This window comes from Opisthocomus hoazin, chromosome 16 (genome assembly GCF_030867145.1).
Source record: "Opisthocomus hoazin isolate bOpiHoa1 chromosome 16, bOpiHoa1.hap1, whole genome shotgun sequence".
NCBI lineage: Eukaryota > Metazoa > Chordata > Aves > Opisthocomiformes > Opisthocomidae > Opisthocomus > Opisthocomus hoazin.
This window is the reverse complement of record NC_134429.1, coordinates 15,530,880-15,558,271: the sequence shown is the minus strand read 5'-3', so window position 1 is coordinate 15,558,271 and position 27,392 is coordinate 15,530,880. Positions and strand designations below refer to the sequence as shown.

Genomic DNA, 27,392 nt, shown 5'->3' with positions numbered 1-27,392 from the left:
CGTGCTGAAGCTGGTAGTGTAGATGTTTTGTATTCTCTTGTTGGATTTCCATGCCCTCCTGGACATGGCAGTGGGTTAAGGAGAGATTTATTGCTGTTCCTGCTCGTGGCTAGGTGGTGAAAATGCAAAGTCCTTAAACAACGCTAGTTGTTGGCAGTTCCAGGAGCTAAACCTAAAATCAGAAAAGAGATCAGAATCCAAGATTCTGGGGCTCTCTTCTGTTTTTCATGCTTTCACACTGGCTTTGAAGGACACATATTCCCATGGACTCTAGAGCAGCTGATCCTTGGTGCGTGTCAGTCAGGTGGAGCAGTGGTTTTTGCCGATGTTGCAGCAGTTTTTGCCAAAAGCTCTGGCTCTGCTCCGTTTATGCATGACTTTGGGAAGGTTTCCACTTCCCGCCGCAGTGAATTAATGCTGTGCCTTTTCTGCCTGTCTCCAGATCAGATTTTTAGCCCTGTGCCATTGAAAAGCCTCTGCAGCCTCCCAGGCTCCCTGAGCTCTGCCTTGCAACATCTCTGCTCCTCCTGCACGGCGAGGGAGGGTAGATTTGGGGATGGCTTAGTGCCCCCACGTCCTGGAGAGGAGCAGGTAGCGCTGGAGTGGAGCATCCCTCCTCAAATCATGCAGGGAGTGTGCTCATCTCCAGCTGGGTGGATTTGTTTAGCCCAGCCGCCGTGACACAGAGGTAGCAATTCTGGAGATGTGAAAATAGCCAGATAGCGACTCGCCTTCAGCTTCCCATTGAGGGGCATCTCGCTGGCTCTGAGACCACAGGGATTTTTATCTCTGCCAGGGTGTTTCCTCTCACTCATGTTTGCTCCAGGCCACATCCGCTGCTGCTGCTGGGAGCATGCAGCAGGGATCGACGTCGGTACACGCGCACCGCTCCCGGCGTGCCCCTGCGCCATGTGTACCAGGTTTGCCAACTGCAAGGCAGCAGAAGCCCGAGGCAATCTCACAGAGCTTGTGAGTCAGCCACGAAGGCACAAAGGTCACTCAGGTGCTGGAAGATGTCTGCGAACGTTTGCAGCTCCGCCACTGTATTTTGGTGGTCCTCTAAGAGCTTTGCCGCTGTTTGATGAGCAAACAAAGCCGTTTGCTGTGGTTCTGCTGAGAGCAAAACTGTGTATTTCTTGGGTTACTCGAGTAATTCAAGGTTTTTCTCTTTGGAAATCCTTAAAGCCACATCCTGACACAGGCCTGATGGTGATGCGAGGTTTGTTGTCTGCAGTTGCAAGGGGATTGGGTTCTAAATTGATATTGTCTCTTTATACCCAGATTTCTCAAAACCAGTTCTGGATCTGCTGGTGGACAAGGCTATGACAGCCTTTTGGGGTGAAAAAAACCCCATTTGTTCTCCTGCCTCTAACACAAAGCGTTTTGCCGGGAAAGCAGTTGGTTTAGGAGGATGAACTGCAGCACTGGGTTTTGTGCGAGGAGCTGAAGCAATGCCTCTGCGCCTCTCTGCCTCCGATTGCACAATTTCAGCGCCTGTTGAGCGATTTCAGCTTTCTCCACTGCTGATCTCTTGCTCCAAGAGGAGAAACTGAAATAACTGCGGGCCAGAGGACTTGGCTGACAGGCAGAGATTCAAAGCCAGCGTGTGAGTAAGCAGCGACTCTCTGGGAGAGCATTGCCACTACCAAGACTTGCAGGGCACAAGCACCCTGCGCTCGCTTGTTTTGGTGTGTTTACCAGCCGGGCTTGTGTTTTCCTTCCCATCAAATCTGTTTTTTCTGTTGTGCCGAGCGTGTGACCTTTCTGTCTGCCTTCAGTGAGCGCAGGGATCCTGTTCCACAGCAGCCAGCTCCGTGCCCGTCCCCTGCTCCGTGCGCTCTCGTTGCTGTGGCAGAGCAGCGGGATGCTCCTGCGACTTGCAAGTTGTCACCACGGGAAAAAATCCTGTCCTTGGCTGAGCCACGCACAGGTCCAGCCTGCTGCAAGGTTTGCTGCTCAGAAGTAATGAAGGAAAATCCTGGAAAAGCCTCAGGGTTGTGGGAGCTGACGAGCATACGTGTCCCAGGAGGTGACAGCCTTGCTGGTACTGGATTGCAAATGCTTCAAACTCTGTGTTTCCAGCCATGGAGCATCTTTGCTGTGGGTTTCAGCTTCACCTGTTTCAGGCTTGTGTCTCTGCATTTCACGAGCAGGCTCTGTTTCTCTCCAGGCTGCTCCAGCGTCACGTGCGGTGCCTTCAACGTGCCAATGTGTTGAATCAGGAGAGCCACAAGACCAGGCGAGGCGTACCGAGTCCAGGATGGGAAGCTGGACGCTGAGGCTGGTGCTGGTTTGGAAGCTGCTTGTAAGAAGTGTTGAGTCAGGTCATGTGTGCAACCTCCAAAACGTCCCGCTAGAGCTGAAGTTTCAGGGCTTTGTGTTACACAAGTGTACAAGAGAGAATAACAGCCCTGCCATGAAATTCAGCCTGCTTTTATGGGAGACCAGGAGTTTTCCAGGCAGAGGACGTCAGCCTGCTCTTTATCCATTTGCCATTGAGTGTCTGTACTCCCCTGAGCAGGTATGAGAGTGCTGGGTGTGTGTCTGTCCTGTCCCTTCCCATGGCCTCTTCCCTGGGACTGAGCTGTCATCGCCTGTCTGGGACAAGGTCAGTCTCCTGCCACCTTTTTTTGGTGCTTCCTGGAGCTCCAGTCTTGCTCCTGAGGGTGCTGAGCTCCGGGTGCAGCCCCAGACTGAGTGCTAAGACCCAGAACTGGCTTCTTAATCAGCTTTTTTTTTAGTCACGTTATTAGACTACCTCGCAAGCTGTGTTCACAGGAAATCGTGTGGGTTTGCTCTTGCTGCAGAGGGTTATTCTGGCTGTGCAGTCTGATGTGCCACCATCCCCGTCCAGGTGTGCAGCGTGGTGGAAAAGCAAGTGCTAGCAGCAGGCTTGGGAAGGGTTTTGAGTCTAGCAAAGGGTTTTGCATCACCAGCTGCCTGCCTGGATGGTTCGCAAAATACTGCCCTCAAAGAAGACCACCTTCTTGATAGCTTGGAGAAGGTGTCATTCCACAGAATCACAAAATGTTAGGGATTGGAAGGGAGCTCTGTGGGTCACCCAGCCCAACCCCCTGCCCAAGCAGGGTCACCCAGAGCAGGCTGCACAGCACCGCGGCCAGGCGGGGCTGGAACATCTCCAGAGAAGGAGACTCCACAGCCTCCCTGGGCAGCCTGGGCCAGGGCTCCGTCATCCTCAGAGGGAAGAAGTTCTTCCTCGGGTTCAGCTGGAGCTTCCTCGGCTTCAGTTTGTGCCCATTGCCCCTTGTCCTGTCGCTGGGCACCACTGAACAGAGTCTGGCCCCGTCCTCCTGACCCCCACCCTGCAGATATTTGTAGGCATTTCTAAGGTCCCCTCTCAGCCTTCTGTTCTCCAGGCTGAACAAGCCCAGCTCCCTCAGCCTCTCCTCGCAGGAGAGATGCTCCAGCCCCCTCACCATTCAGCTGCTGGGCAAGACGGTGAGAGGACAGGAGTTGAGGCAGAAGAAGGGCTTCTGCAGTGTCTGTTACGTTTTGGCTGTCCACTTGCTGCTACATGGTACCGCTTTTGTTTTGCATTCCTGCAGCTGCGGAAAACCCCTCGCCAGGCCGTGTGCTGTGGGTTTCGGAGCGCCTCTCGCCTTTGCCATGCAGCGAGCGCCGTGGTCAGGGAGCCAGAGGAATGCAAAGGGTGCCCGACTGGGCTGTTTGCTTTTCTTTCGCCGTCTTTGTCCTGCCAGGGAAATACCGAGCAGAGCAAGGGCAATGAACTGGGTGTTGGAAAGCTGCTGGTGAAACATCTGCGGGCCAGCTTTACGGAGGGGAGGTGGAGGCTCGGCTGGGTTGTGGCCAGCCGTGATCGGGCCAGGAGACCGTATTTCAATATTTCAGTAAGGTTGTAGAACTACTGGAGAGATTTCAAAGGAGAGCCACAAGAATGATTAGATTTGGAGAATGGACTTTACAGTGTGGCTGCCCGATTGTTTTTTTTCGCTTTTCTTGCAACACAGGAGCTTTGCAAATAGGCCTGGAGAGCTTCACGCTCGTTGAGAACGCGGGCAGTTAGTAGGCTGTAAAATTGTGCAAGGAATATCCTTTCTCATGCCTGCCAGAATGGGGTGTGGTGTATCACTGCGGGGGGGGGGGGGGGGGAATCAACTCGTGATTGATAAACAGCAATTAAATCCACCTTCTCTTCAGAGGGGACGAGGTGTGATCGTTAGCAGTGCAGAGCCCGTGTTCCGCTCCGTGCAAACCAGCTCTCCGTTCCCTTTGGACAAACGCCTTTCTGCTCGAGCGTGGTGAATTCGCCCGCCTGGCGTGTTTGGGCTCGGGAGGAGCTTTCGTGACCAGCTCACCAAAGTGGGTTTTGTCCCACCCTGTTGCAACACTGGTGCTGGGACCCCGTGGGGGCCGCAGAGTGGTCTCGGTGGATGGCGGGGATGCCTTCTGCATGCCGACGGCACTTATTTTGGCCGCAGGAATGTCTATAAATAGCCCGGGGTCAGGGCTCGAGGTGTTCGCCGTGCCCCGTGCGAGTCCTCTGTCTGAGCCAGCCTTCAGCCCTTCCCTCTGGTTTTGGAGCGCGGAGGAGATGAGGGGAAGAGCGTCTCTCTGGAAATCCCAGAGGTGACCAGTGGCGCTTGCGGCTTATGCTTTTTCACCTTCTTGCTTGCCCCCTTCCTGAATTTCCCAGCTCGTTGCCCAGGTGTGTCAGGGAGCTGCTTTGTGGATGCTTCATCAAGTTTGGTCACCACCTCCCAAACAGGTCCGTCTGCCACGCCGTGGTTAGGGAGAGGTTGCTTTCAAATGGTTCATTTGTGGTTTGTAGCGATTTACAAGAGAGAAGTAAACACTCCGTATAGATGCCGTGTTTTCGGGGCAGTGCCACCTCGCTGCTGCCTGCGCTGCACGATCGGGGTTGGATGTTGGGACCGTCCGTGGTCTGCGCCTCTGCCCCGAGATGCTCAGGGTCTTCATTCCTACAGATTTTCAGCCAGGTGGATCTTGGAGCAGGCCAGCGGGCCTTTGGGAAATGACGCAACTGGATCTTGTTCCCCAACGGGGAAAGCTATTTCACCGTGCCTTTCCTCCGTGCGTGTCTTCACCCTTCTTCCCAAGCCAAAAACGCCTCCCCAGCAGCTGCTGCAAGTCTCAGCCTTTTCCCGCCCTCGCCGTAGGGACGACTCCACCCAGGAGATCCCGAAGCTTGTTCCGTCTTGTTTCCTCCCTGGACGTGTGGTAGCTCGGCGGGGATTTGCCTGGCCCATCTCTGTTTGGGGCTGCCTGTGCTCCGGCAAGCCGTGCGTGTCCTTTGCTCAGGGCTGTTAGCCGTTGGCTGTGTTTATTTTGGAGGGATGCTGGAAAGGCACCGTCCCTTGGCGCAGCACCGTCCGGGGAGCGTGGTGGCACCTCTCCGTGCCTGCGAGTAGGAGCGAGCCCTTGGTGCGCTTCCCTGCGACCCGCAGCTCCTAAAACACCGTGACTCGGAGTGCCCAAACCTGAAACTGCTGAGCGCGCGTTTCCCGCTCACAGGGTCCCACGTGCGCAGGGCCGGCCTGAGCCCGTGACTCTGAGCAAAGCACAGTCACACCAGCTCGTCCTCTGGCTCCTGACGTTGCAGAGGGACAGACGCGAGCCTTTTGGGGAAGGCTGGCACTGGACATCGCTGTGGGGCTGCGTTTTCCAGCAGCCTCCCTGGGAAGGGGCTGCAGTGCAGGGGTAACTGGTTTGTGCGGGGTGGGAGGCTGCGTGCTCCTTGCAGAGCGGCTAAAAGTAACACCGAGCCGTAACACGACACAGAGCGAGCCTTTCAAAACCTAGATCCCTTTGTGGGGGAAGATCTGGCTTTTCTAATGAAGAGAAATCTGTTTTTCAGAAATTCCCTGGTTCTTCTCGGTGTTCGGAGATGTTTGGATGAGACAACCACTGGTTGCTAATGGTTTGCATCCTCTGGTGATGGGAGCAGGTCGGTCTGTAGCAGCAGGGAGGGTTGGGAGCTGTGAACTGGCTGCAGGAAGGACTTGTAACAAAGATCTGAGTTATTTTGGTGGAAGGAAGGCAAGAAAAAAAGAGGAAATGCTGCTATTTGCTCATCTCTTTCACTGCCCAGGCTCGGAGTCTGTCTGTCACGGGGAATTCCTCCAGTCGGTGGCACAGAGCGGCTCCACGTTCCCCACAGGATGACCTCCCCGAGCTGTGGGTGCCTCTTGGGTTTAGTGCGAAGCTAACGTAGGGCCTGGTTATTTTTTCTTTCCCCTAGCTGTCTCCCGCAGCTGCATTTCCTCAAGCCAGCGCAGAGCCTGCAGAGACACCCAGGACAGCAACACTCCCCCGAGGGTACCCCAGCTCTGGGCAGAGGCAGCAGCCCGGTTGGGACAAGCCGGGAATTTCTGCCGTCAGATCCTGGCCACGTCCTGGATGGCTGGGGCTTCGCTTCCTGCCTCAGTTGCTCCAAATTGGGGTATTTCAGTGAGCTCCAGACAGCTCTTGGAGAGCATCCTCCGTGGTTCCATCTGTCTGTTGCCTGAGGGATACAGCTCTAAATTATGACTTTGTTTCTTTCTCTAAAGTCCTTGCTGCAGCTTAAAACACTGGCTGCCCGTGGAGCCTGAAATGCTTCTCCAGTAGCGGGCTTTTAGGGCATCCTCCACCCTACTTGGGTCTGGGCTGCCTGTTAATAGCATAAAGCTTCTGGCCCAGCTTCCTCCCGAAAATGGGTAAGAGCTGCTGAGCTGAAACACTTCGGGTCTCACCTGGGCGTCGTGGACAAGCCTGCGCATCGCCGCAGCACCCGCCGGTGGCTCTGGGAACAGAACCTTACTGCAGGTTTCCTTCCCCGGGGGATTTACCTGCTCGACTAGGCGGGACGGGGCAGGCTGCACTGTACTGCGCTGCGCCATCGGACGAGGGAATTTGGCCGCGGTTCTTCGGGCTCAGCAGTTCTTTCCTTTGGAAGGGCTGGGACCTGCTCTGTGCAGGAACACGCCTGGCTCTCCTGTCTTACCTAAGAGCTCCAGAGAGAGTCGCGATCTTCGAGCCAGGAGGGTGTTTGAGCTAGATAATATTCATATTTTTAAGAGGGTTGTTGGGAACAGTTCCCCAGGGGCTGTGAGGTGTTCTCTGTGCCGTTGATAACGTTTACATCGAGATCGGATGATTTCCTAAAGGAGCTTCTTGGGCTCAGGTAATAATTCAGGAGGAGAAACGAGTTTATGGGGACAGGTCAGACTTGACAAGCACAATACTGTCAGGTTTTTCTGTTTTAAATCTGCTGTCGAGCTGGTGAGGCTTGGCAAAGGCCTATTGGGTCACCAAAATAATGCACGTACGGGTGATGCGTTGTCGTGGTCAGCCGAACCGTGCTTGCTCGTCGCCAGCCAGAGCAGATAAACGTGGCATGTACAGCTGAGATGGCGTCCTGGGGGAGTGATCTCCCTGCCTGAACGCCAAGCGTGTGCGAGACGGGGACCGAAATAGGTCTGTAAGCTCCAGGGGCAGGAGGAGGCCGGTGGGTCGGCTGGGAAGGGATACAGGGTTTGGGTGGAAGGGGATTCCTAGGATTTCCCTCGGGTTTTGCGGAAGCAGAAAAGCGATTTACGCCGTGTCGAGCCTCCGAGGGCTGTTGTCAGCAGAGCACGAGGCCAGCGCTGACTTCAGAGCTAACTTCGCAGCTGCGAGCGGGTTAACCGAGGAGGAGTCAGGCTGCCCTGATTTTTGAGAAGGCAGCAAGTATGTGACATGATGCATCGTAGCAACGTAGCCTCCCCCCAGCAGAGGCAAATGACTTGGGATTGATGGAAATGGCTTTGTCACATATGCATGTGCCTCAGTCTGTATCTGCTGCCCGCTCCGAGGCCCCGCTGCTGTGCGGCCAAGGCAATTCGTACCAGCCTGTGTTCGAAAGCCCGGGGCAGCTCTCAGCTGCCTGGCATCAATACCCAGCATCGTGGCGGTCTCTCGAGCTGCCTGCAACAAGGAAACCTCTGTCTCTTCCCCGGATGCTGAAACTGCACGGAGATTTCACGCAGATTTAGCGCAGAGCACATACGCTGCACGAATGAGACTCCTGGACTCGGGGCATCTTTCATGCCTGGAAGCAACAGCTCTCCCCAGTCCAAGTTTCCCATGGCAAAACCCCAAGACTGAGGAGGGGACTCGTCCATGGCAGAGCCAGAAACGGAGCCCAGAGCCCTGACTAATTCCTGTTCTGAGCCGCTTTGCGATGGCTGCGCCGCTGCAGAGGAACCACCAAAACCCTGCTGCAGTGTGAGCTGCGAAGGAGGAGGCTGTGCCGGCCAGCCCTGCTCAGCAAACAGGGAAGTGGGTTGTGCGGCCGCGCTGCTGGCAGGTCTCTGAAACGTGGACGAGTCTTTGTGGGTGAAGTTCTCCTTATGAGTTACTGCCTTTAGGGTACTCTTAAAACCAGTTGATACACCCCATAAGCAACGTGGATCGGGGTTTAGCAAGCTGAGAGATTAAAAAAAGCTTTTTAATGCTGGCTGTGAGTGTGTTGGCATCCCCATCTGCCTCCTCGGTGGGCTGTAGGAGGGCGTTTCAGCCATCCTGTCTCTTCTTTTTGCAGCTGCAGAGCTACTTTGCTGCCTGTGAAGATGAGACGCCGGCCATCAGAAACCACGACAAGGTCCTGCAGCGGCTCTGCGAACATCTGGACCATGCTCTGCTCTACGGGTAAGTGTGGAGCCTGCCCCTGGGCTGCTGGGGTGCTTTTCACCATGCTTTGCCTAGCGTGTGGCCCCAGCACGGGGAAGCCATCTAGGCAGTAATTGGGATGGAGATAACAAAGCCCTTGCTTCACCTTCCTCTGGGCTGCTTTTTCCAGCCTGCAAGATCTGTCCTCGGGTTACTGGGTGCTGGTGGTTCACTTCACCCGCCGGGAAGCCATCAAACAGATAGAAGTGCTTCAGCACGTGGCCACCAACCTGGGACGCAGTGAGTATTCGCAGATGCTGCCCGGGCTCTGAGGGCAGACCTTGGTTTGGGGACAGCTGGCAGGTCGTGCTGGCCGTGTGCTCGAGGGCTGGGGCCACAGGCAGAACGAGGGAGCCAGCGGGCAGCTCCCCGCTGAGGCCGGGTCACTTTGTGCAGGCCAAGGAGGTGGGAGTCCTGCCGTAACCTCATGACGGCTCGAGAAACGATTGCACCGTGCCTCAGGACCAGGTGTTGGGTCAAAGACATAGCCCTGCTTCTGCTGCCGCGAAACCAAAGCGATCTGCGGGGCTGTGCTCTCGGGAGGGGTTTCTGGCAGGTGGGAGGCATCACCTCTCGCCCTGAAATGTCTTGCTGCTGCTGCTGTCATTTGCCCGATGCTGCTTCTCCCCTGCTGCAAGTTGTCTGTAGCGGATGTTTGGGACCATCGAGGCCTCCTCTGATGCAGGACGGTGCTCAGAGACCTCCTCTCTGCCTGATATTTCCAACTTCCTTCATCTGCCAAGCGCCGTACCGGTGAGAGCAGAGCTAAGCGCAGACTCCACCATCACCTCTCGCTGTACCAGAATTTGTGTAATATCCCAAATTGTCCCTGCACTGATCTAGAGCGATTCTCCCTCTGTCTCTCCTGTCTCCTGATGCCTGCTGGAAATGCTAGCAGGGCTCCCATCTTGCTGGAGAGACACAGCTGTGTGTCTGCTGCTCAGCCGGCTACCATGCAGTCTCTTACTCTTATTCCCACTCCAAATCACGAATCTGCCCCTTCATCTCCCACTGACATTTTTCCCCACAGATTTCCCCAATGGTCAGTTGTTCCCCTCAAACGACACGAATGCGAATGAACAGTCTGATGGGTTTTAACGGATCTGTGATTATTTCTAGGCTTGCTTCGCTTCTCGGGCGTTTCCCCACAGATAAATCTCTCTGCTGCTTTGTTTTCAGGCCGGGCATGGCTGTACCTAGCCCTTAACGAAAACTCCTTGGAGAGCTATTTGAGGCTGTTCCAGGAGAACCTAAGCCTGCTGCACAAGTACTACGTCAAGTGAGTATCCCAGCCCCTTCTCGTCTGGGCACTGCTTGGCATCCCTTCATGTCGGAAGCCAGCCCTAATTTGCCAGTTGATCAGGGTCTGGTCTTTCCTTCTGGGTTTTGCAGAGATTTTGCATGATTAATTTAAAGGTCCCATATGTGGGCACACTGTCCAACATAAGAGAGCTTGCATGCATCTCTCATAGTTAACTGCTTTTACTCCCAGTCCCAGAGGTACCCTTTATATTCTGCCATGTTTTCCAAGAAGCTGCTGAGCTCTTGTCCAGAGACCCAGCTCCAGTGGATGCCTGGAAATCTGGCTGCAGCTCGGTTCGGGGACAGCACATAGTGCGTGCCCGACTGCTCTGAGCCACACGTGTCTGCCCTTAAGCTCTGCCATTGCTCTCCGGAGGCAAAGAGTAAGTTCACAGTTCTGGGGCCATTCACACGGCATCTCGGAGACACACCACCAAGGAAACAGAAGGGCGCTTGTAGTCATTTCTTCTCTTTCCCCCATTTCTAAAGCTCTTCTGTTTTATCCATGCTGCAGGAACGCCCTGGTTTGCAGCCATGATCATCTGACCTTGTTCTTAACGCTGGTGTCCGGGCTGGAGTTCATCCGCTTTGACTTGGATCTGGTGAGTGTTTTATCCCTGTCTCTTGGCTCTGGGAGAGCAGGTACGCAGAGCGAGGCAAGTCCTGCGTGTTGCAGGTCCCACCGCTTGGTCCAGGGTCTACCTTCTTGTTGGCCTTCAGCTGAAAGCGTGACACTGCCACTGTTAGGAAAGGCTCTAGGCTGGGATCTTTGGAGATCCAGCAACGGGATTTATTCCTGTTGCTCAGTTATTCCTCCGCACGGTTCGGAAGAGGGACGAGGCAGGTGTGGGGCAGCCAGCTGCGGGGCAGATTGATGGGGATAAAGGAGTTGAGCTCTGCAAGCACGGTACGAAACGCTGGCGTCCCTGCAGGTAAACACAAAGCCGCTGGCTAACCCTCGGTGTCGCTTCAGAGCTGTCGGGTTTGCTCTGAAAGGTGGCAGAAATGGAAGTCAGAGGATTTTCAAGGACAGCCCCATCGTTTCAACTGTACTAAGAGCTGTGTGCGGTGACTTGGAGCCTGACTCACCTCACGCTCTCTTCTCTGCAGGACGCTCCTTACCTGGATCTGGCCCCGTACATGCCAGATTACTACAAACCTCAATACCTGCTAGACTTTGAGGACCGCCTGCCCAGCTCCGTGCACGGCTCGGACAGCCTGTCCCTCAACTCCTTCAACTCGGTCACCTCCACCAACCTGGAATGGGACGACAGCGCCATCGCTCCATCCAGTGAAGGTCAGTGGTTGTTGGGAGACGGGTCGGGGCTGTGTGCTCCCACACCTCCCTCGGCTGAGCTGCTGCGCCGCACGAGACGCCAAACAAGGTAGCAAGTGATGGGCTGGAAGAGACCAAAGCGAGAGACCCAGCAGTTGGGCTGCGAGTCCCTCCTGGCTTGCCTTGGAGGCGCTGGGATTTTGGCCGTGGACAGCCCCTTTGCCTCGGACCGGGAGAGAAGGGCTTTCCCTGCTAATCTCCTCCAGGTTTCCATCCTGGGGAGTGCGTTTTAACACAAACTGGAGACGTCTCCCCATGGAGTGAAAATCATGTCTGTATCTGACCGTGGCTTCCAGTTCAGAGCAGATACGCAGGGCTGCAGAGGACCTTTTTAACCACTTGTTTTGCAGTCCAGAGAACAAAATACTCTGGAGGTGGTGGGGAATAGTTTCCAGAGTCTTTTCTCCACACATGCAGCCTGAGGGAAAGGCAGCCAGTGGTCTCAAAGGCGCTGTTTTTTCCTCTTTATGCATCTTAACTTGAACAGACCGACAAGTTGTCGTCCTCACCCCCTTATCCCACCCGGAGAGGGCTGAGTGATGTTGCTGATGAACTGAGAAGACATGTGCCTTGTGCCTGCCCCTGAGCCCGCTTCAGGCTGGAGCAGGGAGCTCTTCTGCTGCATGAGGCACGTTCGCACGAAGGAGCAGCTCTGCTGCTGCTGTCCCTAATCCAAAATACGTTGGCCTTGTTCCTTTTTTGATGGCAGTTTGAAGAAAGTGAGATCAGGGGATTCTGGAGTAGATGGGGTGATGCGTGCCGTTAATTGGATGCAGTGAATTCAGGACGCAGTCCGCATACGGATGGGTTCCACAGAAACTGCAGACGTTAAAGGTGCTGAGAAGGAGCAGCCTGGGATGGGCGTTAGCGTCGTGCCAGCAAAGCACTGCTTGAAGCACAGCACTGTTTTGGGCTCACCCACAGCATCTGTGCTCGTGCTGTAAGCGTGAAAGGGTTTGCTTTCGGGGATCTGCTTATGCCAAAGCCCCAGCATCCCAGGTGAGTTGGAGATGGCGTGAGGAGCCTAGCAATAAGTCACAGGAGGAAGCTTCTCTGTCCCCAGAGGTTTGGCACAAGGAGCTGTTTCAGTGCTTGCTGCACTCCCTGGGCTTGCATTCCTCTTCGTCCCTCAGCAGAACATGTCTTGATGCCAGCACATCTCCTGCCTGTCCCCACTGACTGGGCAAGGGGCGTCACCTGGGTTTGGCTGTGGTCTCCAGCCCGTCTGGCGGATGGAAGCTTAATTCTTAAGCAAAGAGGGGCTTGGAGTAGAGATCCAGGAGATTTTGGAGCTGGATTTTGGGTTTTGGTGTCTGGGCAGCAGTTGTGGTCTGTGCCTCAGTTTCCCCACGTGTAGAAGGGTTTGGTGCTAATGTAGAAATGCCGTCCCCTGTTGTGGGACCGAGACGGTGAAGGTGGAGCCCAGGAGGAGTCTTGTCGCTGCTCCTCTGACGTGGAGGAGTTTAATTTAACTTGGATAATATTTCACTGCTCGTCGTTTCAACAGGAGCATCTCACTACCCTGGCAGTGTAGGTGGAGCTGGGGGTTTTAGGATCAGAGGACAAGTTTTTCCTTTTAATCAGACCCCCAGCTTTGCAAATGTTAATGAGTCAAACATCACAGTATCTATGGGAGGTAAGTTTGAAGTGGGGAAACTGAGGCACGGAGTGATTAAGTTGCTTCCCAGAGGGGCTCCTGATTAGGTAGACGAGCCCTGGGTGACGCCGGCTGTGCTTCTGTTTCAGCGGCTTGGGGCCTGCGTCCTTCGCCGGTCCCGTTGTAGCTCCCGTAACGCAGACATCCAGCAGGAACAGCCGCTAGTGCGGCTGGTTGCCATTGCCTTCCATGTTCCCAAACTGTTTTCTCATGCGTTTCAGATGCTGGTGGAAGATTGTTTTGTTTCTCTCCTTTCCCATCTCCCTCCCCAAATCCCCTTCACACTCTCCCCTGTGCCCCCTCCCTCCCCACTACTTGTATTTCTAATCCTGAGTTTTATCCCTCATTTTTGTAGATTATGATTTTGGAGATGTCTTTCCAGCAATGCAGACCATGCCCAGCAGAGACTGGGAAGGTGGGACGTACTCATCTGTTACAACATTTTGGTTTTCTCTCTGCATTGCTGCCACCTGAAGCTTGCTGCATGCTCCCCAGTTCATTTCTTTAACAAGCACCCGCCGCATCTTGATGGAATTCGGTAAAGGCAGAAAGGAGCGGAAGAGCTCTCCCCCCGCCCCAGGGTGGGAGGTTGTGTGTCTCATCCGTGAGACCCCGTGCAAAGCTTTCCCCAGCTCCTGGCGTACGCAGGCACGTTCACCTGGCCGTATATCCCGACGCGGAGGGATGTTTTCCTGCCTCTGACGATGCCTCCGTGCCTTCTAGATGCGTCTGTGCCAGCGTTCGGCGTAGCAGACGCGAGGCTGGAGTTTCGAGTGCGGTTTTGTGGCTGCTCGATACGTTACGGCCCGTGAGGATAAAGGAGCCTTTCTAGCAGGTTGCAAAAGAAAAGCTGCAAAATCGCCCCCGCCGCGAAGCTGGCAGGCGGGCAGGGATCGGCGGCCGTCCAAACTGAGCGTGACCGCGCCGTAGATTTTCCTCTTTGGGGTAAAGCATGCAGGGTGCTGACAGAAAAACCGATCCACCTTCATTGATTTCCTGAAAGCCCTGGAAAACAACTGAATTAATTCTGCTTTCTTTAATTTGGGGCCTTTTGCGGGTTTAGAAGGTTTTGTCTTCCTTGGACTCTGCTCCTCTGTATCAAAACATCTTTCTTGAAGCCACAACGTCCAGCACATGGCTGTGCTCAGTGTGGGTCACAGAGCTTCTGTTTTATTTATTCATTTTACCACTTTTAAAACCAACTTGTCAGCTCTGTCTGGCCTTCATGGTCCAGAACATGTGTCTGTTTTAGGGGAACTTGTTCTCCTTCCTCCACGTGCAGTCCCTGTGCACGTCATGGGAGCGGGAGACCTCTCTGCTTTACCCCCGGAGGAAATACACCCAGGCTCTGCCCTTTGCAGCGAAAAGCGGGATGGAGCCTTGGGTCCGACCCGCCTGGGGTGGTACCGCCTGAATATTTGGGGAAATTCTGCCTGAATTCCACGTGGATGGCGCTTGTGCTCTAACACGCTCCCTCTCATCTCCTTTCTTACCCACGCGCAGAGGTGCTCACGGAGGTGGTTTAGCATGTCCCTGCAGCTTGAGTGAACACCCGGAGAGGGCAAACCACATTTCCAAACCCAACACCCAGCGAGCAGCCTAACTGGCGGCGTTGGGCGCAGGCTGGGAGAAGCCAGGGGGAACGCTGGGGGCAAATCCCTCCGGTTTTTGGAGGCGTGCACGACTGCCCCGCGCAGGTCCCCGTTGCAGAGGGGTGCTGGCGTGATCCACCGATGCTCCGGGCTGGGTTACTCTGTGCTGAGCAAACCTCGGCCGTAGGAAAGTTTTTCATCCCAGCCCCCCGCCAGGTTAGCTTACCAATGCATTCCTTGTTTTTTGTACACAGAGCAAGGGGTTTAGAAAGTTGGGGCAGCTGCTTGTTTTCAGCAAATGCATTTTGGGGTAGAATTCTGTGTTTTGGACAAAGATTGTTTTGTCTCAACAGAAGTAGCAAGGTTTGGGCAAAAGAAGTGACGTTCATTTTGGTGATACAGGCTAGAAGCCCGGGGCTGAAATAGCTTTTAAACGTTTTATTTTCCTTTTAATATAGAGACTAAAAATCACCCGATTGACTTCCCTCGGTCGAGCTCACACCCCCCACGCTGCAGGGCAGGCGTTTCGGCAGGAACAAAGCAGCGTTTTGAAATCAGCCGTCGCAAAACTGCCTTCATTAGATTTTTAAAAGAGGTTTCATTTTCCTACTCAAACCCTACACCCCCGAATCAGTCTGCTGGGGCTGTGGTTTCCTGCAGAAGGGATCTCCCTGCCTGGCAAGAGGTTTCTGGCTGGCTTTGGAAATGAAGGGTGCTGGCGAAGAGAAGAGCATGGGGAACCTTCCTTTAACCGTGACTTTGTGGATGGATAACTCCGAGCATGACTCCTGTAGCCCTTCTCCACTGCTCCTTGTCCCTCTGAAGACTAACACGGGCCGAGCCGGTTGTGCTGCGACCTGTCTGTGCAGCCTGCTGTCCTCGGGCCCCGGAGAACGCTGTGTCCCCACCGCCACAGCCATTCCGTGCAAGCGGAGAAAAGCAGCCGGCTCCGTAAGGATCGCAGCTCTACAGGCTGGCTCTGTTCCTGCCCTTCTAGCCGAGCGAGCATCTTCCTAAGACCCTGTCGCAGGGGAAAAGCAGCGATGGGAGGCAGCAGCCTCGTTAGCTCGCTGCCGTCTTGCTAAGGAGCACCCAAGACCCCTCAAGTTCCTTCCTAAGGATGCTACCTCTATTTCTTAATCCAGCTGCCGGCTCCTGGGTGACCAAGCTGTTACTTCCAGGCATTGTCTAAATTGCAGCGGGTGCAAAATGCAGAGCGATGCTGGGTTGCACGCTGGCCTCTGTCCCTCCTCGCAAAGAGCTGCAGCAATCTCTGAAGCTGAGCTGGTCTGGCAGCGCTCTGCCGGTGCCCGGGATGGGGTCACTGCGAGCCGTACGGTGACCATGCAGTGCCCCGAGCCCCCAGCGCGCAGCTTTGCTTCATTTAACTTCATCCAGGTGCCCGAGCTGATGTTTATCCCGTTCTTCCCTCCTTGTCTTTGCAGACGGAGACCTCACAGACACGCTCAGCTGCCCGCGCTCCACCGCCTCGGAGGCCAACGGCAGCAAGGCCTCCGTGAAGAGCCCGACGCAGCGCTACAATCCCTTCAACGAGGAGAAAGCCGACACGCCGTCCTCCACCGAGACCACGCCGGTGCACACCGCTTCTCAGGAGAAGGCAGAAGCCACCCCTGAAGGAACGGACCAGTCCGAGAGCTGCACAGAGCTGGAGGTCATCAGGTGGGGACAGAGCTGCCTGGTCTGGAAACATGCCCCTGCGTGTCATCTGTCACCAGAGGCTGATGGCGTGCCACCCCTTCTACCAAAAGAGACAGCATCTGTGGTGTAGCCTTACGCAATCGTGAGAAGGTGGTTTTATACCTCCAGACACCGACTGATGCTCTGTAGGTGTCCACAGAGCTGGTCCCTCGGGTCTGTAGAGCTACAGGCTGGCTCGACATAAACACCGACAGTCTGGTTCGGAGAGCTCGGAGGAAGCCGTGGGCTTCTGTTGGAAGCTTTCTCCAGCTGGTGGCAGGTTTGCAGCAGCTCCGCATCTCGGCTCTTCTCTCCCTTCCTTCCTCTTGTTTGTCAGTGAGCTGTGGCCAAACCTGCTGAGGGAGATGCCTCCACAGACCTGCTGGCCTGTGTTTGACTCTTGCAGAGGAGATCCCCAGGGGTCCCTCGGAGCTCTTAACCCAGACAGAGAGCTCAAGGCTCTGTCTGCTCACACCTGGGGACCAGGGCACCCCAAAACCAGCCCAGCAGGCTGGGCTTTGCTCTCGTGCCCTGTTTTTCCTGGGAGGAGCAGCGGAGCTGGGTTCCATCGCACCCAGCTCTCCAGCAGACGCGAAGGAAGGGGAGCACCGCGCTTGCCTCCCAAACACGAGTGACCTGGCAGCGGTTTGGGTGCCATGGGAGGCCTGAACCCTTCGCAGCCGGCATCCCGGTGTGCCGTTCGGCTGGAGCGGGCTCCGGCCTCCATCTCCCTCTTCTGGCAGGCAGGGACACGGCATTCCCACATCCTCATGAAACCTTCTCCCTTCCCAGCATCTTGCTCTCAGACAGGGATTTCTCCCACGTCGCCTTAGCTCCGCATCCTTTTGTGATCCCCTTTGCAGCTCAAGGAAGCCCAAGATGCTGCGCCCAGCAGCTGATGCCTCTTTTCTTTTTTGGTTAGGTAGGACACTGTCCATAACCTGCTTTTCTTGTGTTGGCTGGTATGGAGATGGGGGCTTTATGTGGCCACGCATGGAGCGACGTTCTTAATGGAAGGATTTCTCTGCAGTAGGAAAAACTGCAGAGCAAGGTTTTTGGGAAAGGGTGGGACCCGTGTCTATCCTGCAGGCATCTAAGCAGGCAAAGACAAGCGACATCTCAACGGGTCTCTCGCCATGCAGGTTAGCCAAGAAGAAGAAAACAGGCAAGAAGAAGAAAGCGAAGCCTGAGGAACCGGTGAGCACCCCTGCGCCCGCGGTGCCCAAGACCCAGCAGGCCAGTGGAGACAGCGGCGTGAACGGGCTGAGCGACAGAGAAGACCCGCAGAGAGAGGATGATCCGGCTGGCGAGCCGGGCGCGGGCGGGCAGGAGGAGGGCCGTGAGCGCTCTGCCCTCGGCCAGCTGGCTTTGCGCATCCCCGAGATGAAGGACACGTCCATGGAGAGCATGGGGCAACCGCTCAGCAAGGTGATGGACAGGCTCAACGGGCAGCTGGACCCTGGCGGCTGGAACGCCCCCCCCGAGCCCCCTGGGCGGTCCTTTCGGACTGGCACGCCAGGGGAGACCCCGGATGGATCGTCCTCTGGCGACTTTAGTGAGGGAATTTCAGCCCCCATGGACTTCTACCGGTTTACCGTCGAGAGTCCAAACGCTGCTGCACCAGGTGGTGGCCACCATGACGCTCCAGGGCCTGGCCAACCGCCACATGTTCCTGGTGGCCCTGAGGCTCCTGAAGAAGAAGAAAGCAGAGAGGGAGAAGCAGCTGGGGCAGTAGAGGAGTCTGGAGGGGCGAGTGATGAACCCCAAAGTGGCCAGACAGAAACCGCCAACCCCCAGGCTCTCCGCGAGCCGAAGAAGGAGCAGCCCAGCCCTTCCCTGAGCAGCGCCGAGGACTCCGGCGTGGAGGAAGGGCAGGGCAGCCCTTCGGAGCTGACCCATCCCTCCGAGTTCAGGTGAGGCTGGGTTTGCTCAGCAGGGAGAGCATCTTCCAAACAGCCTTGAGCTCAGGCTGGCACTTTTCCCTCTGTCCTTGGTTTGGGAGGGGGCAAAGACCATCCTTTTCCAGGATGAAGATGAGGCACAAGGGGTCAGGAGGAGAAGGTCTTGGGGGGCCAACAGGTGCCCAAATCACAAAATCACAGAATCACAGAATGGTGGGGGTTGGCAGGGCCCTCTGTGGGTCACCCAGCCCAACCCCCTGCCCAAGCAGGGTCACCCAGAGCAGGCTGCACAGCACCGCATCCAGGTGGGGCTTGGATATCTCCAGAGAAGGAGACTCCACAGCCTCCCTGGGCAGCCTGGGCCAGGGCTCCGTCACCCTCAGAGGGAAGAAGTTCTTCCTCGGGTTCAGCTGGAGCTTCCTCTGCTTCAGTTTGTGCCCGTTGCCCCTTGTCCTGTCGCTGGGCACCACTGGAAAGAGTCTGGCCCCGTCCTCCTGACCCCCACCCTGCAGATATTTAGAGGCATTTCTAAGGTCCCCTCTCAGCCTTCTCTTCTCCAGGCTGAACCAGCCCAGCTCCCTCAGCCTCTCCTCCCAGGAGAGATGCTCCAGTCCCCTCCTCTTCCTCATAGCCCTCCGCTGGACTCTCTCCAGTAGCTCCTCATCTTTCTTGAACTGGGGAGCCCAGCACTGGGCACAGCACTGCAGATGGGGCCTCACCAGGGCAGAGTAGAGGGGGAGGAGAACCTCCCTTGACCTGCTGGCCACACTCCTCCTAATGCATCCCAGAATCCCATTGGCCTTCTTGGCACCCAGGGCACACTGCTGGCTCATGGTCAACCTGTTGTCCACCAGGACACCTAGGTCATGGACAGGCTCAATAAGGAAGGGGATTGCCCCTCCTGGACTCCCCCAGCCCCACATCTACATCCATCCTCCACTGTCTTTCTTCACAGGGTGGATAACAACCATCTCCTCCTGCTGATGATCCATGTCTTTCGGGAGAACGAGGAACAGTTGTTCAGGGTAAGGTGGTCACCACTGAGCTTCCTCAAAGGACCGGCTGCAGTGCCTGCGTCGGGCTGCGGGCTGAGAGTTCTTTTCTTTCTGCACAGATGATCCGAATGAGCACCGGGCACATGGAGGGGAACCTGCAGCTGATCTACGTCCTGCTGACGGATTGCTACGTGTACCTGATCCGGAAAGGTATCCCATCCCGACAGCCTTGGTGCGCAGCTGCAGGGAGGGAGGCTTGCTTGATCCATGGCTCGTCCATAAATTAGAGCACTGTAGCTTGCTGGCAGCTCCTGCCAGTTCCCCCGTGTCCCCCGGTGCGGTGGCAGTCTCAGCAGGGAGCTCAGGTTGACATGTGCCCCAGAAGCCCTGGGACACATGCTCCGGGGCTCTGTGCTGCCTGGGACACGGCACGGTTTGCAGGTCTGTCGCCACTGCTGCGCGGTGGCCTGGATCTGGGCAGCGCTGGGGTCCTTTGGCCCCCTTCACGTGGCTCTTTGTGTCTGTGCCAGGGGCAGCAGAGAAGCCGTACATGGTGGAGGAGGCCGTTTCCTATAACGAGCTGGACTACATTTCGGTGAGTGCAGCCTGGGTCGGGGGAGCCAGTCTGGGGGTTGGTCCTCACCCCTCCGGCCGCAGGGTGTTAGGAGCACCATGGTGGGGTGGTTTTGTGGGGCTCTCTGTCCCCAGGGAGCGTTTTGACCAGTGAATCCTTGAGACTGGGAGAGTTAGAAGCGATCTCCCTCAAATGCCACCTCTGCGGGTGCCCAGCTTGCTCGTATCTGTGCGTGGGCAGCAGAGCGACCGCTGACCTTCTCCCCCGGGTGACCTTCACCACCCCTCGGCGCCCACCTGGCTCCTCTGACTGGTCGTATGTGGCGCAGGTGGGGCTGGATCAGCAGACGGTGACTCTGGTGTGCACCAATCGGAGGAAGCAGTTCCTGCTCGACACCGCGGACATGGCTCTCACTGAGTAAGCTGGGACCGGGCAGCGAACCGTGGGGCTTTCCTCCCGGGGTGCGGGACCGCTGGCCGGCACCTTGGACTCCCGGCGTGACTTGGGGAGTGCGAGAGGCTCCAGAGACAGCCCTTGGTGACAAAGCCTGGCGACCAGAGGGGGTTTGGGCTTTGGTGTGATGCCACCAGCTAAACCCTGCAGGCGCTGGACGATGCAGACTGCGTGTCCCTTGTGTCGCTTGGGGTCAGCAGGGACGAGGACTGGAGTTTCCAGGCACGTCCCCAGGTCTCTCTGCGTGTTGTCAGCTCAGGGAGGTGACCTCGTTAGGGCCTGGATGGTCGTACTGGGATCCTGTGTTGGGATGAGTGTCCATCTCCCAGTCTCACCCGTGTCCTTACTGGAGTTCAGGATTTGCAATCCCTGTTGCCTTTTGGTCTCTGGGTTGATTTCGAGACCCTTTGGTCTGGAAAACCAGGCGCCCACGTTGAAGGGAAGCCCCTTCGGCGTCAGAGCACATGAGGGAGATGAGGGGCTGTCTGCCCTGGCCTCATCAGCGATCTCTGTCTCCCTCTCAGGTTCTTCCTGGTCTCCTTGAAGTCAGCCATGATCAAAGGGTGCCGGGAGCCCCCATACCCCAGTATCCTCACGGACGCCACCATGGAGAAGCTGGCACTGGCAAAGTTTGTGGCCCAGGAGTCCAAGTGCGAGGTGGGTTTGGATATTGTGGCCGTCACTATGAGCCGGGGAGGCTCATGGGAGACTCCCTCCCGTTGACTTCTCCGCCTGATGCTTGCAGGCCTGCAACGTGGTTGTGCGTTTCTATGGCCTCGTTCACTGGGAAGACCCCATGGACGAGGCACTGGGACCTGCCAACAACAGCTCCACCTCCGCCGAAAACGCAGTCACCAAGGACGGCATCCTGCACTACAAGGCGGGGACCTCCTACCTGGGCAAAGAGCAGTGGAAGACCTGCTTCGTGGTGCTCAGGTGGGCGCCGGGGCTGTGGGTTGGGACTGGGGTCGGCCAGGGCTCGTCGGAGAAGGTGCTGGGACCAGTGTGCTGCCCAGGAGCTGCTTGGGAGATGGAGAGGACCCATCTTGTCACCTGGCAGGCTAAAGCCACCAGTTGTGGCTGCCCAGCAGCAGGAATGGGGCTGTGTGGGTGGAGGGCAGGGCGGGAGCAGCCGGGGGCCGAAGGCAGAGGGTGTTTGCGCAGTTGCTGGAGCCGAGCTGACTGCAGTTACCACCTCTCTCATCTTCCCAAACGGCAGCAACGGGATCTTGTACCAGTACCCGGACCGCACGGACGTCACGCCTCTGCTCTCCATCAACATGGGGTAAGCGGCCAGCAGGGTCTGGGCATCTGGGGACCAGGAGCTCCTCGGGACGTTCAGGGATTGTTTCGGGGCCAATCGTGGTCCAGTCCGTACCGATGCCCGTCTGCTTTGGCTCCGGTGCGTGTAGCTGGAGACGGGCTCGTTTCCTCCTGGATTTTGCATGCCAAGCCCCCTGTTTGACAGGGAATTGGCCTCTGAAGGGCTGACGTGCCCCTCCGAGAGCCACGCCGGGAGATGTGCCGCGCTCAACTCTGGCTCTACTATGTTGTGTGGAGATGGAGGCCGTCCTTGGGTGTCACGGATGGGAACCGAGCGCGTGGGGGGGAAAGGGGAGCCGTGCAGCGCAGGGAGGGCGGGTGGAAGCTGTGGTCAGGCCCGTCCCGTCCTGCTGATCTCCATCCTCCTCCTCCTCTCTCCCAGCGGCGAGCAGTGCGGGGGATGCCGGCGCTCCAACACCACCGACCGGCCCCACTCCTTCCAGGTGATCCTGACGGACCGGCCCTCCCTGGAGCTGAGCGCTGAGAACGAGGAGGACATGGCGGACTGGATGCAGTACTTCTGCCAGGCCGTCTCCAAGGGGGTGAGCCGGGGACGGGCCCCCGGGCGTGGGCGCGTCGACCCGCTCCTTACCCCAGCTGGCACAGAGCTGCCGACGGCGCCTGGCAGCGGCGGAGCAGGCAGTTTTCTCCAGAGCCAGAAGGGCTTCCCCACGGGGCACCCCGTGGAGACGGGGCTCCCTCACACTGGATTTTGACCCCCCCCTTTCCCCACCCCGTGCAGGTGATCCCCCAGGGTGTTGCCCCTACGCCTTGTGTCCCCTGCTGCCTCGTGCTGACAGACGAGAAGGCTTTCACCTGCCACGAGGACTGCCAGACGAGCTTCTTCCGCTCGCTGGGCACCGCGGAGCTCACGGACGTCACCGCTGTCTCCACGGAGGCCGGCAAGGAGTACTGTATCGTGGTGAGCACGGTGCTTCGGCGCCGGACGGCCCAGGGCTGGGCGAGGACCGCGGGGGTAACGCCCGGCCTCTCTCTTGGTGTTTAGGAGTTTGCTCAGGACCGCAAGCAGTTCCTGCCCCCCTGGGTCCTCTATTTTAGTTGCACTACAGAACTGGAGAGGTTCCTCTCGGCGCTGAACGCCGCGTGGAGGAACATCTACCAGGTGAGCGGGCGAGGCTGCATCGCGCCCTTCCTCCGTGCAAGGAAGGGTGATGGGGGCCGGCGCCCTCCGAGGAAGACGTGGGTGAGTTTTTCCCTGCGGGGTGAACCCAGGTGTCCCACGAAGGGCAGGAGAGCTGCGGAGCTGCTCCGTGTCCGTGTAACCATGGGATGTGGGATTCACAGCCTGGGTCCCTTGGCAAGGGGAACCCTGAGCATCCAGAGCTGGTGAGGGGAGTGGGGAGAGACCTGGGTCCGCCCCGTCACCCTCTCTCACCTGTATTTGTGACAGAGGCGACTTTCCTGTATCGTTTTGGGGTGGTTTTAGGACAAGGGGGAGAAGCGGCTGCCGTTCCTTCCCCTCCTGACTGCCCTGCCCGTGTCTCTCAGGTCGACCTCCTGCACAAGGCCATTCTGGATGCCGCCATCAAGAAAAAATGCGAAGATGCTCAGAGCCTCATCGACAGCGCCTGGCAGCGCAGCGACAGCCTCTGCCGCGGGCGAGCGGAGCGGGACCCCTGGTGCTGACCCCGGCGGGGGGGAAGGCTGCCTGACGGGGGGCCCAGTTTTCGAGAGCGGGGCCGGGATCCGGCTGCCCCACGGACCCTCCTGCCATCCAGGACCGTGCCTGCGGGCCTGGACCCCGCACCTCGTCCCCAGTGAGCCGGGGACGTCCAGCGCGCTTTGGGGAGCAACCGGACGCTTCGCCATGCTGGAGGCGCGGCTGAGCTCGCCCGCTTGTACCACCCACGCTGTCCTCCTCGTCCAGCTGCCACGGGGCAAAATAATTTGCCTTTCACGGATGAACACCCCACGGGTAGCGAGGGAGCGGGGTGGGCTGGGGCCGAGCGTTCCCCCGTCATGGCGGGGAGCGGGACTGAGGACTTGTTCATTTTAGAACAGGGTCGGGCCGTGGAGGTGGCGAGACGGGGAGCACTATGTCGCTACCGTGCATGTTTTCTCCTTGCTGATACAATCACCGGGTACGGCACCGCTTCGCCGTCTCCTGGCATCTCCCAGCGCCGGGAGAGCTCGCCCGGGGCCTCCGGACGTCACAAAAACCACTCCCCAGCCCGGCGGCGAGATTCGAGGCTAAGGAAGAAGGAGTGGGGCCAAAAATTTGGCCTGAAATATCCCAGCGGGGTTTTGTGAGATCGCGGAAGCCCGGTTGCGGTTCAGACGCCGGCCCCAGGTGCCAGGGGAGGTGGCGTGCGATGTTCTCCAGGTGGCCGAAGGGCGGTTGTCACATGGCTGCCACCAGCCCCGTCCCTGTCTTCTCGGCTCGCAGCACCCCAGGCCAGCGAGGACGTGTCACCGCTTGCCCTCCGCAGTGCACCCTTCAGGGCCCAACCCCAGCTTTTAAATAATAATAATAATAATCATCATCATCATCCGGAGACCTTCTCATGTAATATACGTTCACGGGGCCTTTTTCTGGGAGGAAACGTACGTGACTGAATGTACATGTATATACATCTGCTTCCTCTCCCCCTCCCCGAATAAATATTCATTGGTAACTCAGCTTTGGCCCCAGGGCAGCCCCCCGGGCCGGGGGCCGCTGTTCCCCCCCCCCCCGAGCAGAGGACGGGCGCCCCGGCTCCTCGCTGAACCCCAGCGGCGTGAACCCTGCGGCGGGGCAGGGCCGCGGCTTCAACCACGAATTTCCCGGCGCGACGCCCCGGCACACTTCGTCCCTGGGTCGGGGAGGTGTTCCCAGTCTAGACAAGGAGCAAACAGCCCCCGGCGGCACCCACCTTCCCCATTAACCCCCCCCTCACCTTCTGGGATCGGAGGGGGGGGGTTGGGGGAGTATTGGGGATGGGGCAGCTGTGGGGGGGGAAGGAATTTGGGGTTTACCCCCCACCCCCAGTAATGACCGAAGTGGCCTGGCCACAGCTACGCTGCGGTGTAAACCTGGGTCCCAGGGGGTCACCGCACAGCCCTAAAGATAGGAATCTTGAGGGGGAGGAGGGGTGAGGAGCAGCGACCCCCGCTGCAGCTTTTTCGCCTGGGAAGCTCCAATTTCAAAGTGTTTTGGGGTGAAATCATCCATGAGTAACCCCGAGAGGGGCTGGCGTGGGCAGGAGGGGGTCGGACTCATGCGTAAGCCCCCCCAAACCGCAGCCACAAGTGCAGCAACTTGGCCAGTCCTCATCCCCCCCGACCGCGGGGTTCCTCCGGCTGGCTGGGGGGGGTGGATGGCTGCGTGTCTCCCCCCCCGAAACCGCCCTCCTGCAGGTTTTATTATTTCCATTTTCTCCCACCTTTTCCTTTATTGCAGAAAGGGCCCTTTTTTTCCCCGACACCGCCAAGTCACGTGAGACGAGGACGCGCAGCCGGGGTTTGGCTGCCGGGCGAGCGTCGCTGCCGGAGGGGGGGGACACAAACACAGGCACCCCCAGGCCTGACCTTTGCCCCATATCCCTTCCCCAAACTGGGGGGCCGGTTCGGACTTGGGGGGGGGGGGTTGGTTCACAGGAGGCAGCACTCGCTGCCCCCCTTTTTTCTCCCTGCAGCGGGGAGGGGGGGGAAGGTGGAGCCTTGGGGCTGCATGGCGGCGGGTGCCGGGACCCTCGCACCCTTCCCCGGACCCCCCTCCCTGCATGAGTTCCCATATCCCCCCCAAAGCAGAGCCGGCGTGAGGCGGGGGTCCCAGGCCGGGGGGGTCCCGCCGGCCGTCGACCTGGTGCTGGGCGCGACGGCCGGTTGCTTGGCCTGCGTCCTCACCAACCCGCTGGAGGTGGTCAAGACGCGGTTGCAGCTGCAGGGCGAGCTGCAGCCCCCCGGTACCTACCCCCGGCCCTACCGGGGGGTGCTGCGGGCGGCGGGGGCCGTCTGTCGGGCCGACGGGCTGCGGGGGCTGCAGAAGGGTCTGGCCGCCGGCCTCCTCTACCAGGGGTCGATGAACGGCGTCCGGTTTTATTGCTACTCCCGCGCCGAGGACGCCGGCTGGACCGCGTACGCCGGCGGTACCGTGGCTGCCGGGGCCGTGGCCGGGGCGGTGGGAGCCTTCGTGGGCAGCCCCGCGTACCTGGTGAGTCCCGCTCGGCCCCGGAGCCCCCCGCGCTGGGGGGGTGAGGGGGGGTGGGGGGCATTTTGGGGACCCCTCCCTACCCCAAGAGCTTTGGCCAGCCCTGAGCTGCGTCCTATAAATGCCGGCTGGGAGCATCCCTTCTCCCCCTGCTTTGCTTTGCTTCACCCCCAAAGATGTGGGGCTGCTTTGTGCACGGTCCCACTTCTTCCCCCCCCCCTCAAATTTTCCCCTCCCAGAAAGCCAAGTGGAGAACCCCTCATAGGGAAATTGGGGTGATTATCCCCCTTTTTGAGGTCTCCCCTGCTTTTTGGGGGTGCGGAGCTCAAAGTGGGGGGCTGTAGCAGATGTTTGTGGGGGTCCTTTGCCCCAGGGCTTGGGGGGGGAGAAAAAAGTGGGGTTCAAAGTCTGGAGGTGCTGCTTGATGACACATCTGGGCACCCCACAGCTGCCAGAGGGGCTCAAAACCCCCCAAAAGCCGTTAAGATGGGGGGGGAACTGCAGCCCGTCCTGGTGTGTCCCGGGGGGGGGGTTTGGGGGGGTTTGTCACCCAGCGTTGTCCCCCCTCGCCAGGTGAAGACCCACCTCCAAGCGCAGACGCTGGCGGCCGTGGCCGTGGGCCACCAGCACAACCACGAGGTGAGGGGGGACGGGGCGGGGGGGGGGACACAAATCGGCGGCCCCTCAGCCATGCACGCGCCGGGGACCACGCCGGTTTGCTCACCGGGTTTCTAAAGCTGCCATTTGGCCGCTCGGCCCCGTACCGACGCTATAAATAACGGCACGAGGACGGGGGGGGGGGGACACGGGGACGCAGAGCTGTGACACCGGACCCGGACACCCCTCGGGATCGGTGTCACCCGGCCAGAGCCACCGCGGCTTCGTGCCACCGACGCGCAGCGGGGTTTTGCGGGAAATTATGCCGGGGTGGGAAATTTTGCTGGGGAGGGAAATTTTTCCAGGGAGGGACGCACTGTTTTGGGTTTCCCCCCCCCCCCCCGAATCTCCTCTCTCCCTCTTTTCAGAGCATCTCCGGGGCGTTTGAGAGCATCTACAAGCAGCACGGGGTGGCGGGGCTGTGGCGGGGGGTGACGGGCGCTGTGCCGCGCGTGGCGGTGGGCTCGGCCGCGCAGCTCGCCACCTTCGCCTCCGCCAAGGACTGGGTCTGCGAGCGCCAGGTGAGGGGCAGCCGCCGGCACCCCCCTGGAGTGTTTTTTTTTTTTGGGGGGGTGGGGGAAGAGCTGACGGTGGGCGCTCCCCGCAGTGGTTCAGGGAGGGCAGCTGGGCGGCGGTGCTGGCGGGGGGCATGGTGAGCGGCGTGGCCGTGGCGGTGACGATGACGCCCTTCGACGTGGTCAGCACCCGTCTCTACAACCAGCCGGTGGACGCCGACGGCGCGGTAAGGGGGGGACGCAGGCGGCTTTTCCCTGGGCTCGCATCTGGCAGGGGTGCGCAGCCGGCTCCTCTCTCCCCACCCAGGGCAAGCTCTACCGGGGGTTTGTGGACTGCATCCTGCAAATCTCCAGCAAAGAGGGGCCGCTGGGCTTCTACAAGGGCCTCGGCGCCGTCTACCTCCGCCTGGGTCCCCACACCGTCCTCAGCCTCTTCTTCTGGGACGAGCTCAGGAAGACGGTGCAGCACCAGCAGCCCCCGGGGCCCTAGGACGGGCTCCCGGCCCCGCTGCGGCCATCAATAAAGGGGTTTTTTTTCTATTTTCAGC

General features: G+C 58.4%; 2 protein-coding genes across 3 annotated transcripts in view; both read left to right on the top strand.

The window, feature by feature from the left end:
- Positions 1 to 24,038, top strand: part of PLEKHM2 (pleckstrin homology and RUN domain containing M2) — a 28,007-nt gene extending 3,969 nt beyond the window's left edge. Inside the window, exons 2-20 of one of the 2 annotated variants that reach the window (XM_075437358.1) lie at positions 8,564 to 8,670; positions 8,822 to 8,931; positions 9,871 to 9,970; positions 10,508 to 10,595; positions 11,104 to 11,290; positions 13,342 to 13,401; positions 16,024 to 16,258; positions 17,419 to 18,189; positions 19,133 to 19,202; positions 19,292 to 19,382; positions 19,703 to 19,767; positions 20,075 to 20,163; positions 20,724 to 20,856; positions 20,945 to 21,135; positions 21,419 to 21,484; positions 21,905 to 22,064; positions 22,265 to 22,444; positions 22,529 to 22,645; positions 23,032 to 24,038. In XM_075437358.1, coding sequence (XP_075293473.1) covers positions 8,564 to 8,670; positions 8,822 to 8,931; positions 9,871 to 9,970; positions 10,508 to 10,595; positions 11,104 to 11,290; positions 13,342 to 13,401; positions 16,024 to 16,258; positions 17,419 to 18,189; positions 19,133 to 19,202; positions 19,292 to 19,382; positions 19,703 to 19,767; positions 20,075 to 20,163; positions 20,724 to 20,856; positions 20,945 to 21,135; positions 21,419 to 21,484; positions 21,905 to 22,064; positions 22,265 to 22,444; positions 22,529 to 22,645; positions 23,032 to 23,169 — 2,958 coding nt within the window. In that variant the 3' untranslated portion in view covers positions 23,170 to 24,038. The remainder of the gene's footprint in view (positions 1 to 8,563; positions 8,671 to 8,821; positions 8,932 to 9,870; positions 9,971 to 10,507; positions 10,596 to 11,103; positions 11,291 to 13,341; positions 13,402 to 16,023; positions 16,259 to 17,418; positions 18,190 to 19,132; positions 19,203 to 19,291; positions 19,383 to 19,702; positions 19,768 to 20,074; positions 20,164 to 20,723; positions 20,857 to 20,944; positions 21,136 to 21,418; positions 21,485 to 21,904; positions 22,065 to 22,264; positions 22,445 to 22,528; positions 22,646 to 23,031) is intronic. The other variant, XM_075437359.1, reaches the window with a different exon arrangement.
- Positions 24,039 to 25,035: 997 nt separating this feature from the next.
- SLC25A34 (solute carrier family 25 member 34) lies at positions 25,036 to 27,384 on the top strand. Its single transcript, XM_075437519.1, has 5 exons — positions 25,036 to 25,675; positions 26,246 to 26,311; positions 26,698 to 26,850; positions 26,937 to 27,071; positions 27,152 to 27,384. The coding sequence occupies exons 1-5, from the start codon at positions 25,193 to 25,195 to the stop codon at positions 27,332 to 27,334; spliced, it is 1,020 nt and encodes a 339-aa protein (XP_075293634.1). The 5' UTR covers positions 25,036 to 25,192; the 3' UTR covers positions 27,335 to 27,384.
- Positions 27,385 to 27,392: the final 8 nt, after the last annotated feature.

What these genes read in the sequence shown, in the direction of transcription:
- SLC25A34 (XM_075437519.1), top strand. Translation starts at nt 25,193, where the DNA reads ATGGCGGCGGGTGCCGGGACCCTCGCACCCTTCCCCGGACCCCCCTCC. An exon ending in TGGGCAGCCCCGCGTACCTG is followed by an intron (nt 25,676 to 26,245) that starts GTGAGTCCCGCT and finishes CCCCCTCGCCAG; the next exon opens with GTGAAGACCCACCTCCAAGC. An exon ending in CGGTGGACGCCGACGGCGCG is followed by an intron (nt 27,072 to 27,151) that starts GTAAGGGGGGGA and finishes CTCCCCACCCAG; the next exon opens with GGCAAGCTCTACCGGGGGTT.